The sequence below is a fragment of the Gasterosteus aculeatus genome, chromosome 12, assembly GCF_964276395.1.
Source record: "Gasterosteus aculeatus chromosome 12, fGasAcu3.hap1.1, whole genome shotgun sequence".
In the NCBI taxonomy this organism is placed as follows: domain Eukaryota; kingdom Metazoa; phylum Chordata; class Actinopteri; order Perciformes; family Gasterosteidae; genus Gasterosteus; species Gasterosteus aculeatus.
The window spans coordinates 3,187,003-3,203,429 of NC_135700.1; the positions used below are offsets into that span (position 1 = coordinate 3,187,003).

The 16,427-nt window shown below is 43.8% G+C and overlaps 1 protein-coding gene and 1 non-coding gene across 2 annotated transcripts in view; one reads left to right on the forward strand and one right to left on the reverse strand.

The window, feature by feature from the left end:
- Window positions 1-13,768, reverse strand: part of LOC120807643 (neural-cadherin) — a 285,961-nt gene extending 272,193 nt beyond the window's left edge. Inside the window, exon 1 of the mRNA XM_040159884.2 lies at window positions 12,168-13,768. Coding sequence (XP_040015818.2) covers window positions 12,168-13,215 — 1,048 coding nt within the window. The 5' untranslated portion in view covers window positions 13,216-13,768. The remainder of the gene's footprint in view (window positions 1-12,167) is intronic.
- On the forward strand, window positions 1,206-1,346 carry LOC120813650 (U4 spliceosomal RNA). The gene has a single exon (XR_005710964.1). It is a non-coding gene; the product is annotated as a U4 spliceosomal RNA (small nuclear RNA).
- Window positions 13,769-16,427: the final 2,659 nt, after the last annotated feature.

Consider the following 16,427-nt stretch of genomic DNA (forward strand, 5'->3'; position numbering starts at 1 on the left):
AATCGCTCACATTGATAACATGCGCGAGAAAGAGAGAGAGAGAATGAAACGAGTCTCCCCAGGAACAAGTGGAAAAAAGGGCAAATAAAGCAGCCATACGTCAACATGGGGAAATGGAATGGTGGAAATAACAACGTGTGGAAAGGATCAGGGAGAGACTTTGGTTTTATATGTATCATGTACGTTTGCCATGTTTGCACAATAACTAGTCTTGAAACGAATACAGTTTTATCTTGGATTACAACGTGTGCGCCCGTGTGTGTCTGTTTGCCAAAATAAATAGTTCCGCCCATTTACAGTCACGTGGCTCAAATTACACGAGATAAATAAACATGAATCTGAGGCGCGATTACTGCTGGTTGAGTCGCGAAAACAACTTGTAACCATTTCAAATCTGATCTCTCTCAATCAGACACTAATAATGAAAGTAGCATTCAGCTTGTTTCATTCTTTATCATTCAAACGACTTAGACACCCTAACCGAGGTGCGCAGGGCTTTGACACGCATGCGCGTTGTTGCCTGTTGCTCGAGAGTTGCGCGAGTGTCAGAGCCCGTGACGTGTATCCGGGGCGGGACTGTTACTGCTTCTAAAACAACTTTACACAATCCCCCGCATGACAGCATGAAATACAGCCGTGTTGTAACTCCTGACCGTCTCTTAGGAGGCGGATCTTAACGTTGAAGTTAATATTCTTGAATCCCTCGGTTGAAATACGCTCTTCATCTCTGTTTTGTATAGTTTGGTGTAAATGCTGTAATTGTTAAATAGAGACCGCAGTGAGCATTACATTACATACTAGCGACTACGTCACTTCCGCTTACAGATTATTTCAATTGTATGTGTATTTATCTCACGTTGTGGTCCGTTTTTATATGGATTGTTTACTTGTGGCATTTGGTGTAAAAGTCACCACACGTTTCCACCATTGCATGTTACATTTCAATGACGGGGATTATTGATACGTCTTTGTTTTATTTAACGATCCTTTATTCTCCTCACGAACTGTTCCCATCGTACATAAATGCTTTCGTAACGTTTCATTATCGACGATACTTCCCTGTTGATAACTAGGTTGACATTTATAAGTTATTCTGACCGTCATTTCTTAAAAATAAACTAGTCTATGTAAGCCACGCCCACACGCACCGTAACAGAGAAGGGTGGTGATCCGATAGACTCGCTCGCTGGTTACAGTGAGTCGTCAGCTTTGCGCAGTGGCAGTATCGTAGCCCATGAGGTTTATCCGAGGCGCGATTATTGCTGGTTGAAAACTTTACCCAATACCCCGTCATGACGACTTGAAATATAGTCGGCAATGGCAATTTTTGACGGTCTCTAAGGAGACTGATTACGCTGTTAACTTAAATTCGCACCTTTGATGGTTATGCCTGGGAACCAATGTAAGACACGTCTTACGGTATCTATTGATTTGATCCTACATTGAGAATTTAAATATTAAACGTTGTCGGTTAGATCGACGGTCATTGTCAGAGGGAACCTAAATGACCAAATAATCGCAATGGTGTAAACCTCTGGCGGGATAGAAAGCAGTGACGGGTGCTGGAGGGTGTGTGAACCCACAGGGAAAGAGAGGAGCATAACAGGGTGAGGCGTGGATAAAAAATCCGACGGTGCGTTTGTTAGCTTTTTGATGATCTCGGAGCACCCGGTGAGGCGCGCATGTAGGTGACACATGCACACACAAGATGGAGAAAAAACATTTGAATTATGTTTACATCGCGAGGGAGGAAAAAAATAAGGAAATGTATATTTGACTAAATGAGCAGGAAGCAGAGCAAGAAGGATGCGGTCAGACAAAGAGAGGTTTGACACCACACACACGCTCACACACACTGGCCGTTTAATCCACAGACGTGAGTTACAACTGACCCTCTCAAACGCACTCACATATATGCAGACACAAACACACAAGTGTGCAGACATTAATTGATCCCGCTGCAAAGACATGTGCAACATGTGGAAGCCGCCCTGTGACCTTTGCCCACACATGCACACAAATAAATGGGCCACCTCATTTCAAAACAATGCTTTAATAAGGGAGAAGCCAGAGAGATGACTTAAGGCCGGCACACAACCTTCGCCGTGGCGAAAAGGGGGTTGTCAACGTATTACCATCCTACTTTGTGGTTTTCTTTCCATACATAACAAGTATTACAGGCTTCTGCCTATACTACTGAAACTATTTGTACAAGTATTTTACATTGCCTTCAAATTTAGTATTTTGAAGTCTAGAGAAATGTTTGAATTGAAGTTGAATTTGTTTGCTTAATGAGAGCCTGCGTTGAGAGGAGGGCTTTGCAGCCTTTGAGAAATTAGTTCGCAGTGGAATACAAACCTCACAATGACCATCAAAAGAAATTATGCCCTGATTTCATTTGATTAAAACCAAATAACATGTTTGCCACTGCAGGAATTCCGACCATTCGCTCAATTTAGGCTCACTTGAGGATGTTCTGTGTGCAATGCAACCAAGTCGTTGAGTAAATGTTTCCAAGCACGTTGCATTTTGGGATCAGGGCTCACAGATGAGAGGCTTGAAAGTTCTCACATTCAGGGAGACCTCTGTGGAACCAAAGGCACCAGAGAGTCCCCTCTGCCCAAGTTGAGTTTAATCAAACAGAGAACTTCCCCCCATCTGATCACTCAAAGAAGTCTTTTGTAAATGTTTACATGGCACAATGTCATCAATCATTTGAAGATGAAACTCTTCTCAAAGCTCATACAATTTCTGAAGTAAGGACGGAAAGTGGAAGCCAGAAATATTCTACGAGCTGGATGGCAACACGATAGACTTTTCCTGTTGGTCATCATGGACATGCATAAGGCTGTAATATATTATCAAAACCAATAGATGCATTTGGATATTTTCAGTGATAACGATGAAATCCATTGTTTATTCTGTGTATTTCCACCTGTTTCATTTCTTCAGTTCCCATTCCCCATTGATTCAATTATTTTTCTCATTGCCAGTCTTGTTCAATTAAACCAATTACACTTTTGCCTGTAAGATACGACAGATCGAAAACAATCTCCTATCACAACAAGAGCAACACCTTGATAACAACACGAGGCACTAATTCATTTTTAATTGTTTCGTTTGCTTTTGAATGTTGTCTTCAGAGTCCATTCTTCCCATACCGAGGCTTCATCTCACAATTATCTCACAAATCAATGGCTTATTTTGAAACAACATTTTTGCATTCTTTATCTCAAGTAATTCCAACTCACATCCCATTTTAGAGGCGTGAGACAGTCAAGTCCAGTCTGACGAACACAGACATAAGCGACTCAACACACAGCGAGCTTCCATACAGTGCTGCCCCCATTTCCCTCGCAATCATTTTCCCCACTCCAGGTACAAGCATTCATTAATCCATAGACCATGACAGGCTGTGATATATTGAAATTAATCTCCCAGTTTTTCAAATCACTGAAGTAATATATAAGCCCACAAAGGAATAAAGCGTGCCTGGATTGGGTTCCCCCGTTTAACACTAGCTTATATTAGCTCTGAGCCATATTCCATTACAGCAACCAGCTCCTTCTGCACTGTATTTGTGTGGAGGGCCTAAAGCATGCAATTTCTGCCACCAGAATAATCTTTGAAATTACCTACTTAATCTATCGAGGCACTAGGGATATACTTCAATGTAAATTGATACTACAACGTATTTCTTTTAACTGAGTTCAAAGGATAAATTATGGGATGCAGCAGCAGGAGGGAAAATCAGGTTGGAGAAAAAGTACAAACGGACAAAAGAGACCAACAAATATTTTGCCGAGGTGACAAAACAATGTATATTTGGTATTACAAGCAACTTTAAGTATCTTGAAGCCTTACAATAGCGTATTATTCATTTATAATAGTGACATTACATTGATATGGTGATGGCCACTGTGAACCACACTGTTTAAACTGCTCACTAATGTTGAAATAGGTTGGTTATAAAATGGCAACACATCTGATGATACTTACGTTGAAAGACATAATGGTGTGCTGTAACTCAAAGGCACATGGCTGGCACTAAGAGAGCGGAGGTAAAACTGTAAAAATCCATCAAAGAGGGTAAGCACAACACTAAGAAGTTAATTTATTGCTTGGAAATTGAAGTTGACCGTGGCACAAATCGTTCCCGCCAACTAGAATGAATTATTCCTGTTTTTTTGGAGGATGTAGCCATGCAAATTGACTCCCAATGATTCATATATTAACACTAGGAACCAGAATCATGGGTGTTTCAGTCAAGATTTGTCTGTTGTCTCAATGAAATGCCAAGAGTCTTCGAAAATGTGCAGGATGGGAGCATGACAGAGAGACAGATAGATAGGATTTGATTAAATAGACATAGCTTAATCACACTGATGTTATGTGATGAGTCTTTCCCTTCACTGATTAGTAAGCGCTTTTAGTGGTTTTGATGCTGCACCACAGCTGGTTCCTTGGAGAACAGGGCAACAGTGTATGATTACTGGCTGATTGTAGGGACATAATTAAACTAGCTGTAATACAATTCTAATTGTGTGACAGTGGAGTGGAGAAAGTGAAAAGGAGCTGTGTCTGTGCTGATCGAGTCATCTAATAAAAAGGAGATATAGAGTACCAGCAGTAATCCACAGCTTTATGAACGTTTCAAAGAAAAGGTTTAGCATTTTGGGAAACAAGCCAGTTCTCTTTCCTGCCAAGAATTCAATGAGAACATCAACAGCACTTCCATATCCGTCCACTAATTAATATAGGAAATAAAAGTTCGATACAGTCAGCCGATCTCGGGCTCAATATGGCCTCCTAAAAGGGTTCCGTCACTTTTAGCCGCTAGCAATATCTTAGAAAATAAAATACATTTAAACAGCAGCTTTTATTCTGATTAAAACAAATTAGACAAGGGATGAATGAGGTACTTTTATAGGTACTGGCAGATAGTCGTTGTTACTTCTGGACAGAGCTATACAGCCTTTTCTCAGCATCCAGTCTGTAGGCCGAGCTAGCTCCCACTAGCTCGCACTAGCGCCCACTAGCGCCCACTAGCTCCCACTAGCTCCCACTAGCGCCCACTAGCGCCCACTAGCTCCCACTAGCTCCCACTAGCGCCCACTAGCTCCCACTAGCGCCCACTAGCTCCCACTAGCGCCCACTAGCTCCCACTAGCGCCCACTAGCGCCCACTAGCTCCCACTGGCTCCCACTTCCTGGCTGCAGCTCCATTTTCAAGAGACAGACCCAGGATTGGTATCATCATGTGACTTTAAATAAATACACAAAAACTATTCATACAGGTAGTGACGTAAATTTGCCACAGTTGCAAAAGATTTTATATATTTTTATTGAATTTCCCTTTACTGAATTTGAGGGCTTTTATTGTAAAAACAATTAGGTGACTTTTTTGTGTTACTTTACTTAAAATACTTAAAGTATCCATTCCTGTCCAATCCAATCCTGAAAAAAGAGCCATCCCTGGTGTGGAAAGTGAACAATTACATTGGTTTAAATATGTCACTACTCTTTAAACAAATTTGGAAAAATATTTTACTCATGATATGATAAAGCAAATAGAGGTGGTCCATCTATTTACATACATTTTATGACAATAAGATGCTATATTTTATACCAGTAAATATAACTTTCAGTGGCTACATTATGATTTAGACCATGTGGTACACTTCTTATGTTATTTGTTACTTATCATTTTTACCCTTAGAAAATGACTCATCCCTTTGGCCTGCTCCTCCGCTGCCAGCACTTAAATTCAGCGGCATTGTCATCATCACATGTTATTTCTTCACTGGTCCATCCAGTCCTTGATCTTTGTTACATAACTCCATAAACCAGCTGACTAACGGGCTGAACTGTTGACTTAATGAAAGGGTTCAAGTACCAGTTTCAAAGAGGACATTACCGCTGTGGCTCCTTTTTCGGGACAGACTCAGAACACTCGTTTTCTGCTCCACCCAGACTTTAATTTGTTCCGTGAAATTAGCATATCTTAAAATGGAAATGTGGGTTCTGTGCATAAAATGTGAAAGGAATCCTTTCCTCGTTGTGGATAATATATACTCTCTGAAATGAATATAAAGCAGAGGGTGACATTGTAAAGGTTCAGGTACAGGGAGAGACCTGTAACATTATTCCCTTCAACCGTGGTGACGCTGGATCGATACGGGCATCATGGTACTATGTGGTTTTTACAGTGTGACGGCCTCTAATTTACTGAACTTTTGCGGCAAAACTTTGGCTTTTCACCCTATTCCCCACAAAAAAAAAACAATGACATTTTCAGACAGCTGAGCTCTTCAAGTCCGGCGCTTTAACAGAAGTCTCATTTACGCGCATTTAAGACAGAAAATATGAAAACAATTACAGAAAAATGCTATGTGTACGATGAGAATAAGTAAAGACATTGATAATGTATTACTCTGCTGCACACATTTCTCTAACAATCTTCTGTCATCAGTTGACCTTTTCAAGCTTTAAAAGGTTCCTTTTGTCACTGAACAGAAGAAGGTCCCTGAAATTAAAAGCAGTCATTTTGAAGAGGTGATCTTCGAAAGGTGAGAAATCTAAATAACTACCCACAAGCCTTAAGAAGTTGCTCTGACATTAAACTTTAAAAGCATTGATGGCTTGCTGAATCTGGGTCCAAGCCCGTCTCCGATAAGATCTCAGCCTGTTGTCAGCCTCTCACGGGCTCAGTAGTGGATTTGTGTTTGGATGCAGATCTGGTCTGTGACACAAAATCTCTCTTCCTAAGAAGGTAGACGACACACCTACAGTGACACGCGTATGCTTCGGCGTCACAAAACAATGAGTTAGAGCAGAGGTCAGCCCTGGTACTGCAGGGGGGGTCGCGAAATTTTTGGTTGATAATTGTTTTCCCCACAAATTTTTATTGTCTTTAAATACACATTAACACAAATCCAACATATTGTAGAAAACGGATAAATTATGTGTTTCAGTCTGCAACACACACATTCAGCTTCCCAGCAGCTCTCTCTAGCTGGGCAGCGGTTCATTCACAGCACCTTTCATGCAAATACGACAGGGTCCCTGCTCCAGCTCGCCATCGGTTTGGGGGACCCCAAGACCCCTGAGTTAGAGAATAGATGCCACTAACTCCTATACACGGTACCTGTTACAGATAACTCCACAGACAATTGCCTAAGTGCAGAACAAGACGCCAAAGTAAGTCTGGAAGGGTTTTTTTCCATTTACAAATTTCCACTGCTCCCTGGCGCGGTGAGTAAGAACACTCAAAGCAAAGAAAGAGCGTGCATCGGAAATGTCTATGTCCGCAAAAACAAAAAACATGCATCTGTGCGTACTTATTGTGCATAGAAGGCCAGTTAAGTGCTATTCCAGCTCTTTGAAGGAACAAAGGGACGCAGACTAAAAACATATGCAGCTAACGGACTCTCCTCACTGCCATCTGTCTGGGTACGGAATGTTATCTGGCAATCTCAAACTCACAATGAGCACAATGCTGTATTTGGTGGGTGAATGTACAGTATGGATGTTAGTGTGCGTTGTGTGTTTGAAATGTCGAATAATTGGAAGCAAACGCATTCGGTGTACATTTCTTTTGACCAATAAAAAACACGTATTTGAAGTCGTTGTGCGGCCAGACTTTTGGTTCACGTGAGCGTCCGTGCTTGGTGAGATCAGCTGACCGTTTTCTTAATTAAAGGCAGCTGTTTCTCTTCATTAAACAAAATCCCATACATGCTCCAACGCACACACACAATCTGCACATATGCGTGTACACACATATGGAGACCTTTGAGCGCAGGCAATTTTCTTTTTGTAATTTATGCATAAAAACACACCTAATATGTAGAAAACATGTTCAAATTTTCATTACACGTTGGTAAACCTCCATTTTATAGATATTTTACAATGCAAACAGTGTTTACAAATTGTACGAAGTTAAAAGTAAAATGCTTTTTCAATTGTGTTTTGTAATGGTGCAATGTGATTTGTACAATGTGTTACCACAGAATAAACCTGGTGATAACTGTTAAATCAGCCAATTAAAGACTAATTTATAATAATAATCTGGCAGAAGATTGATCATCAAAATGAAAACAAACTATAATCAGCTAAATGTGGGAAAATAACAGTTCCGAATGTGCCGGACACACGTGCTGCTTGCTAAATGGCTTTATTTAACAAACAGGTAAAGTGCTCATTAGTTTTGCACCAGTGGGTCTGCAGGTTTAAGTGCACACGACGACAGCTCTGCTAACATGGCACAGATGATTCTTGTGCACATAACAGAAAGTGGGATCCCATCTTTAGACTTGGCATGACAGCAACCGGAAATGATTAGACAAAAGGAAGCAACAATAATTGAAGCTTTGACTGATGCCGCCAAAGCAGTGATTAATTCAACTGCCTGCCTGCTGAAGCTGACGCACTGCCGCTATCAGCAGCTTCACAATACGCTTCCCATAACACGCCAAGGATTACTAAACGGCGTGTAACACATCTCTGACTGAAGCTACCAAGTGTCAAATGGCTGCGTGTAAAAACTGACACAAAAGTGAAGATGCCTTACTTCTATAAACATTATTAAAAAAACAAACCGATGAAGTCACATTAAAAGAAAGTGTAATTAGTTCATTCCCAGCCAAGTGGCAGAGATTTCTTTTAAGTCTCTGACAAACTTTTTTTTTTATATTGACACACAACAAATGAACCCTTTTACAGAGATCCATAAGAGGCCTGTGAATGTTGAGCTTTTCAAGCCCCCCCACCAATATATGGTAAGAAAAACACTGATATACGTTAACTTGCTGTTGCTCGGAAGGCGCCTGTTACAATGTGACTTGTTTTGCTAGAACAAACTAGATTGATTTGATTCAATTCTTTTTAAGTTGAGATTTACAATAACTATTTTAAATGCTACTGTGTGAAGGAAATACTGCTGTTAGAATGCACCTTATTTGTTTACACAAATTAAACTGTGCAAAAAACTGCTTTTGAATGAATAATTAAATTGTTATTAATTGCCAAAAGTGAATGTGATTAAAATTTGTAATCGTTAGCAGTAGTATATACACACACACACACACACACACACACACACACACACACACACACACACACATATATTTATATATATATATATATATATATATATATATATACTGAAACAGTACATTGTGCAGCCCCACCAGGTACCGTGTGAACGCTGTATAATTGAAATGTTAAGGATACCAATATGTTACTTTGAAACAGCATGTTAAACGGTTAAACTCACTGCAAGCCGACGTATGAGAGATTTGATTGACAAGTAAACAAAACTGCCTCATTAAAATTTGAGGCCAACTTCACAGTTGACTTAACATGTGAGGTCACGTAGGACTCACATGGTGGAAGAGACCCGTGGAGAACCTGTTCCGACAAATGGTTAATTGATTGGAATAAACTCTTTTAGTATAATTTCTTTAACATTACAGTTTTTCATAAAGGCCGCAAGAACATGTGATTGAGACGGTGTGCAGAAAAAGCGCATTATAATAATTAACAAAAAAGGAACTCTAATATTGGAATGACACCTTAAGTGACTAATCCCAAGAAAAAGCAAATATTGAGCTGGATTTCTCAAAAGGGTAAAGCTCTGAAGATGGACAATAGACTCGTGTGGGCCTGATAAAATTAATCACTGAACTAATTAACCAAATGTAATGATTCCATTAATCATTATACTGAAAAGAGTTACTGCATTCAACAGTGACAGATGTTTAAGACGAGGAGGAGGAACCTTGAGGGGAAAGTGGAGCACTCACTTGGAGCTTAAACAACTTGTGAAAATGAAAGGTTGGAGATATATGAGGCTAGATGTTTGCCAAAACACCCATGTTGATAGAAAAATGAAAAAGAGCCGCTGTTCAGTCAAAGGAAACCCTGGTGCAAGCACCGATGTGTAGTTTGGTAGCAAACACAAGCTTGTTTTGTAATATATCCACACACACACACACACACACTTAACTCATGGTGTGGGCCGTGAGTGAGAGAGAGAATGAGATGGGATTACAGGGATAATGGGAGCAGATGGAGGGAGGTCGAGGCTCCGGCAGGACTCTCCACTCCAAACGGATTAAAAGACTTCAGATCCACCGACAACCCGGCGGACAATGGCGTCGGGTTATCGGTGGATCTGTTGAACCCCACCCACCTCTAAACTCGGGAATGAAAACTGGCCCCCTTTCAGCGTCATGCAGTGATTGGATGGATCGTGGAAATGTATTTCAATGCACTGACCCGCTCCTATGAAACACATAGAAAGTGAACCAATCCATTTAGGAAACATTTACTCTGATCCTCCTCTTGAGTGCACATCATGTTAGACCGAAGAAAACACACCACAGTTGGGTACCATGTAGCCATTTGGGATTCAATCACCTGAAACCATCACCGGTATTTCACTACTTCAGCGACGATGCGTCCCTAATCTTCCGACACATGAAGCCGCCTTTATAAATGACGGATAACGTATCCTTGTTGTATCTGGTTGGATTTACCACAGAAAAATGCACTTCAGCAAAAACCTCTTTTAGTCTCTATTCTTTAATCCATCAATTAACCAACGCGTCATTCTTGACAAGACTCTTCAAGGCCGTCTCTGGTGCGTTAGAGTCCTGGTCATTCTCTGGAGGAATGTAACAATGTCAGAAGGAGACAAAACCGGTTTAACTTCCAACAGGAAGGAGGGAAAAAACATCAGCCAGTGAAATGTTTTCTATCAAAAAATAAGAAAAAAAGATTCGGAGACCTTTGGTAAAATTGGATACCAACAAAAGTCCTTGCTTTTAATTAGATGGCAGCTAAATGCCCAAATACTGCAACGCTGCCACGTTTGACACTGACAGCTTTCTCCCGTCACTCTGTCCAAGAAGCAAAATGGTTGTGACATTGTTACTGGGAGAAAGAGTTGGACTTGTGTGCCAGTAGCAGCCTCAGCTCCTTTCTCAGGATTGTTCCCATTACAAACACCAATAGGTCAGATCGATCGGGTCACTCCCCCAGTCAAATGCTGTTAGCAAGTCTTAATGGAACACACTGCGGAACTGGTTCATCCGGTCCACCCATTCGGACGGATACATAAATATATGGATTACAAATCAAACAGTAGCGTATCCATGTGTGTTCTAGCGCTTCATCCCCGCTCATATCTATTTATTAAAGTGAATCTGGGAGCATGGGGACTCCCCGGGACCCCCCCCCCCCCCATCCCTCTGCTCTCCTGCTTTTCCGCAGGTGATAATTAACCTGTTGGTTCGCCGGCAGCCACTCCCTGCCATCCAACCCCCCCAGACATCCCAGCATCTGTTCCTGCTGGCAGCAGCACCATGGACAGCACCGACTCAACGGAGCACACGGATCTGTCACAGTTCAGCTGCACACCCTCCTCACTCGATTCTTCCGTCACTCCCACCTCGTCATAGAACTTCCTTCACCTGTTCACAAACCTGCCTCTGATCACTAGTCAAATCCCTATCTAGTCTCCGGCCTCACACACACACACACACACACACACACACACACACACACACACACACACACACACACACACACACACACGCTTTGCCAGATTGTTCTTATGCTTCATGCCAGACTCTCCAGCAATAGTTTTGGGACGGACCTCCTGGTGCCGACCCTGCCTGCCCCTGTTTAACCCGCTGGCCCAACTCCCGGTGAAGCCCCCAGCCTTTTGTCCTATCGTTATTCCGCCTGCTGTTCCGGAGCTTAAAATAAAAGGTCAAAGATCCCCGGAGTCGTGTGAAGTGCATTTGGGTCCACACAAACCGTTCCAGAATCCTCATCAGCACCGATGAGGCCATCAGTTTAACCTCTATGGTGAGCACTGGGCCCTGTGGGGGTGATCGGCCTGATGGCTGCCTGGGGGGGTCGGCACAGGAACCCGCTCTAAAAGACACTTCACCTGTAGGCCAATTCACAATTGATTTCACTTTCTCCTCTTTGTTACGGAAGTGCATCCTGCCCTGTGTACTCGCATCTAGAGTCCGGGGCCTTTGGATGCCAGTGGGTAAAGGTCTCGGAATAAATCAAGTTATTTGAATGTCAATGAGCCTCGCGGGGAGCCAACACACGGACCGTAACACCGACCCCCCCGCGCGTTCCGCTCACCTCTTTTATCCTGAACTTTGACGGTGATCTCCAGCAGAGGCTCGGTCTCCCGGTCCAGCCGCCTCGATATGACCATATCTCCGCTGTCCCGACTCACGCTGACCGGTGAGCTGTCCGCGCCGGGCTCCACCAGCTCAAACGCCGCAGACTGAAACCTCACCGGGCCAAGGTTCATCACCACCGACCCGATCGCCGCGTCCTCGGACACGTTGATTAAAACGGGGCTTTCTGGTCCCAGCACTGACCTGGACCTCCTCGCTGCCACTTTAATCGGAGTTTTAGGTTTCCCGTTGCCCGGCTGTGCGCTCGGCGCCACGGGCCACTGCCGCGGACTGACCTCCACTGCCACGCTCTGGCTCGTGCGAGGCGGCCACCCGCGATCCCGGGCAAACACTTCAAACTTAATCGGTTCGCCAAGACCGAGGATGGAGTCCACCAGGAGAATGTCTCCGGTTTTGGGCACCGCGTAGAAACTCCCGTTCCTGGGCAAAGCGAAGTAGATGAGCTCCGCGTTCTTGCCGCTGTCGCCGTCCCGCGCGGTGACCGTGTAGATCGCCGTCCGGAGCGCAGTGGCATCATCCAGGCATAGCTTCACACCGGCCCCGGGGAAGGTGGGCTGGTGGTCGTTGGTATCCAAGACGTCCACCTTGATGGACGCCACCTCCGCCACAGCCGGAGACGCCTCGTCCACTTCCAGCGAGGGTTCCGCACATTCCCCGCAACACAACCCGAGCCTCAGCGCGTATTCGGCGCGTTCCTCCCGGTCCAGAACCCCACAAGTCTTCAACAACACATGGCCCCGCTTGTGGTGCGCAAAGACGCGGAAATTCTCGCTGCCGTCTCCGAGGAGCTGAAAGTGGGCTGCAGGTCCCTCGGCGCCGCACAGCCTCTGCGAGTTGAGCCGTTTTAACGGGACGCTCAGTCCGTTGACCCGGGAGCCCGGGGACGCGTTCTCAAACACGTGCCCGTGAAAGAACGGCACCTGCTCCGCGGTCCCGTTGGCGTGTGCGCACGAAAGCCACAAAGGTAGAAACGCGACCCAAATCATGGCTGGATATCTCGTCGGCTCCGCTGCACTAACGCGCCCGTGCCACCCCGACACCCATGAGGGCTCCAGTTCCTCGTGGAGTATTTCTGCTTCTTTCCCTTTAAGACGCCAAACTTGGACTAAACTGGAGCGCGGGTCACTTTGCCGTCACCATACTTCATCTCGACGCCGGAGAACTTTGTCTGCCGCCTCGCCAGCAGCGCTGTCAGGTCTGTGCGCGCCCCAAGAAGACGGAGTGCTTTTCGCAGCTCGAGTGCGCGCTTCCGCGCTCGCTTTCTACGCGCTTGTTTCCCACCGATTCCAACGTTATCCGCCTCGCGTTTGAGTGCCAGTAAACGCCGGCTCTCTCCCGAGGCGTTACGGGGAGATGGAGCTGCTTTTGCCACTCGGGTGGACGGCTGAGAGACGGGTCCGTCGTTTCACGCGTGCGTTGCGCGAGAGGCGAGCGCGATGTGTCCACAGCAAAGCGATGCAGCTTCAGCGCGTCGCTCTCACCGGGGAGAGGAACTTCTCAGCAGAGGAGCTGGGAGTCGAATCAACTTGTGTGCGCGAACACCCACACGGCCACGACCAGAAGAGCGTCCGTGTGTGCATGCGCGTGCATGGGAGTGTGTGGGAGCCCGGGAGGGAGGGAGGGAGGGAGGGATGGAGGGCAAGCAGCAAGGAGACCTCCCGTTGATCAAGCCAGTCTTGCACATCCAGATCAATCACTCATCCTTCCAATAACGCGTCAGTCCATCGGATTAAAATAAAGTAAAAATCGATCATTTTAAAACGCCTCAAGAGGGGCAAAGAGAAAATACGGGCTGCAGGCAGTGACTCCAGAGATGTCTTTGTGTTAGAGGAGTTACGATACTGAAATACGGACTTAATTCTGAGTATTAAGGCAGAACCAAATCCATGAGCCGCAAAATCTTTTCCTGCTGTACAAAATCCGAGACAGTTTGTAGTCATTATCTCCTCCGGAGCACCAGTCTGTGGTGTGCTGTTTGTACTTGCGTGCTGTTTGAACTTTCACTCTCTCAAGCACTGCAAACAGTGCAGTTTTAAAAGTCTAAAATCAGCAGGACCTTGGATAACACCGGTGTCAGACTTCACACCAACAAACTGCGTCCACCTGCTCAAACCAGGTTTGGTTTCTGAGTGGGACTGAATTTACATTGTCATTAGCATTCCATTCAGGGAAGGTTCAAGGTGAGTTTGCTCTGACTAGGACTAAACTACTCTGATGTTCGAAGGATACAAACAATTCGGAAACCACCAATGGGTTGTTTAAAAATTATTATACAAGGATTGTGTTCAAAGATTGAGAGCAAATATGAATGAAGTGGTCGTTGCATGACCCCCCCCCCCCCCCCCTTAGATAACATACAATTCATTTATACCTGCATTACATCTGCAGGCTACAAATTCACTTCCTATAGAGAGATGAATGTATATAAAATGCAGCTCGTGGCCTTTGCTGGTCTTGATCTTTGGCGAATATGAAGTCTGATTTGTCTTTTTGAAGGCAGCTTTACCCGTTGAACGAAATGCTCTTTATGAGGGCATCGTCTTTTATTATAGATTATTCGTAATTAAGTGAAACTCTGTAGAGAGTTCTTTTTCCATTAATAATTGCGTACTCTAGTTTTGAGTAAAGTTACATGGTACATTAAGTCATGTAGTTAATTACAGCTTTAACGCTAAAGTCAAGTCAAGCAGTCAAGATCTGAAATACATACCACATGAAATGTAACGAAATAAAGATGCTTTACTATTAAGTACTATTTACTGTCACTCATTTCAATCCAAGCGAATTGGAACAAAAGCATTTTCAAAGCAAAATCAAGCCAAGGAAGAGAAAGCAGACGACAGAAATTAATAATGAATTCGGTCAGCTCTTGAGCCTGACTGTGGAGTAATACTCCACCACTCTGGCAGCGACAATGGCCCAGTGAGCACCAGACTGAATCATCTCTTTGTGTGCATCTTTGGATTTGAAATATAATTCAGTATGTATTAAGCCTCCCCTGGAACTGTTTGCTTATTCAGTTTGCAGTCTTCAGTCTGTCAGTATTACAGACAGCTTTTACGACGCCAGTACTGACGTCACATGAGGAAAAAAAAACGCAAAAAAAATGCCATTTGGGCAAATTGTGGCGATTGTGGTCCCGCTTTGGTTGAGACTGTTACGCGGGTTTGGCAGGTAGAGCACTGTTAAGAGGATCGAAAGTGCATGAGTTTACCTGTCAGAACACAGAAATAAGAGCAGCAAAAATAAAAACAAAGACACCATACTTATTCGTCTATAAAACATTAATGGTATCTTTTTAAAGATGTAACCATCTAAAGCACGGGTCCCAAACCTTTCTTGCCTCACAGTCTGGTTTCATGTTAAACAATATTTTGCGTACCGGTCTTGAAGGTCAGGCAGATAAACACAACAAAATAACCAGCCGATGGGGGAGCGGGAGGGGGAACTAGTCGCTACCCACGGCAAATAAACGCTTGGGTGACTCTTGGGAAATGTGTTTAGAGGGACAAGCGCATGTAATTATTTTTCAAAATAAAACAGTCAAAAAAGTTATTTAATCTGTGGCACTGTGCCAAATGTCCGGTACTGGGCCACGACCTGGTGGTTGGGGACCACTGATGTGGAGAGTGTGTATTTATAACAAGTGAAAAGAGCCAATACCAACGTGTCTGCTTATATCAGGATCCCTTTCCACCCTGCCTGTGGCCCTCGGCTCTCAGTCCATTGGTTTCCTATCGGACAAATACATCTCAAAATCATTGTGTGATTCTTTTGGGTTGTATATTCAGGGTTAAGGGGTTAATTCACATGCTTTATGATATGCTACATAATATGTAGTTGAGCACATATAACATTTGCGTTTATGGTTATGATGAAACATGTCGCCCTGACAGTATAATGTATTTACCCAGTGTAGAGAGTATGTTTTACTTCAAAAACACACAGTGGAATTTGCATAGACGTGGGACACTAAAGCCCCAGAATGAGCAGAATTGTGGTCATATCCATTCTTTCATATTTCTGTGCTATGATTTGATAGCACAGAAACATTTTGAGCCGACTATAGTTTCGGATCAAATATGTAATATTATTGTTGAACTCAAGTTAGTGTTATAAATAAATAGTTGAGGCTGTCGGTGGCCTGAGGCAGGTAACCTCTACAAAGAGACACGGAAATTTGAATTATACCATCTCC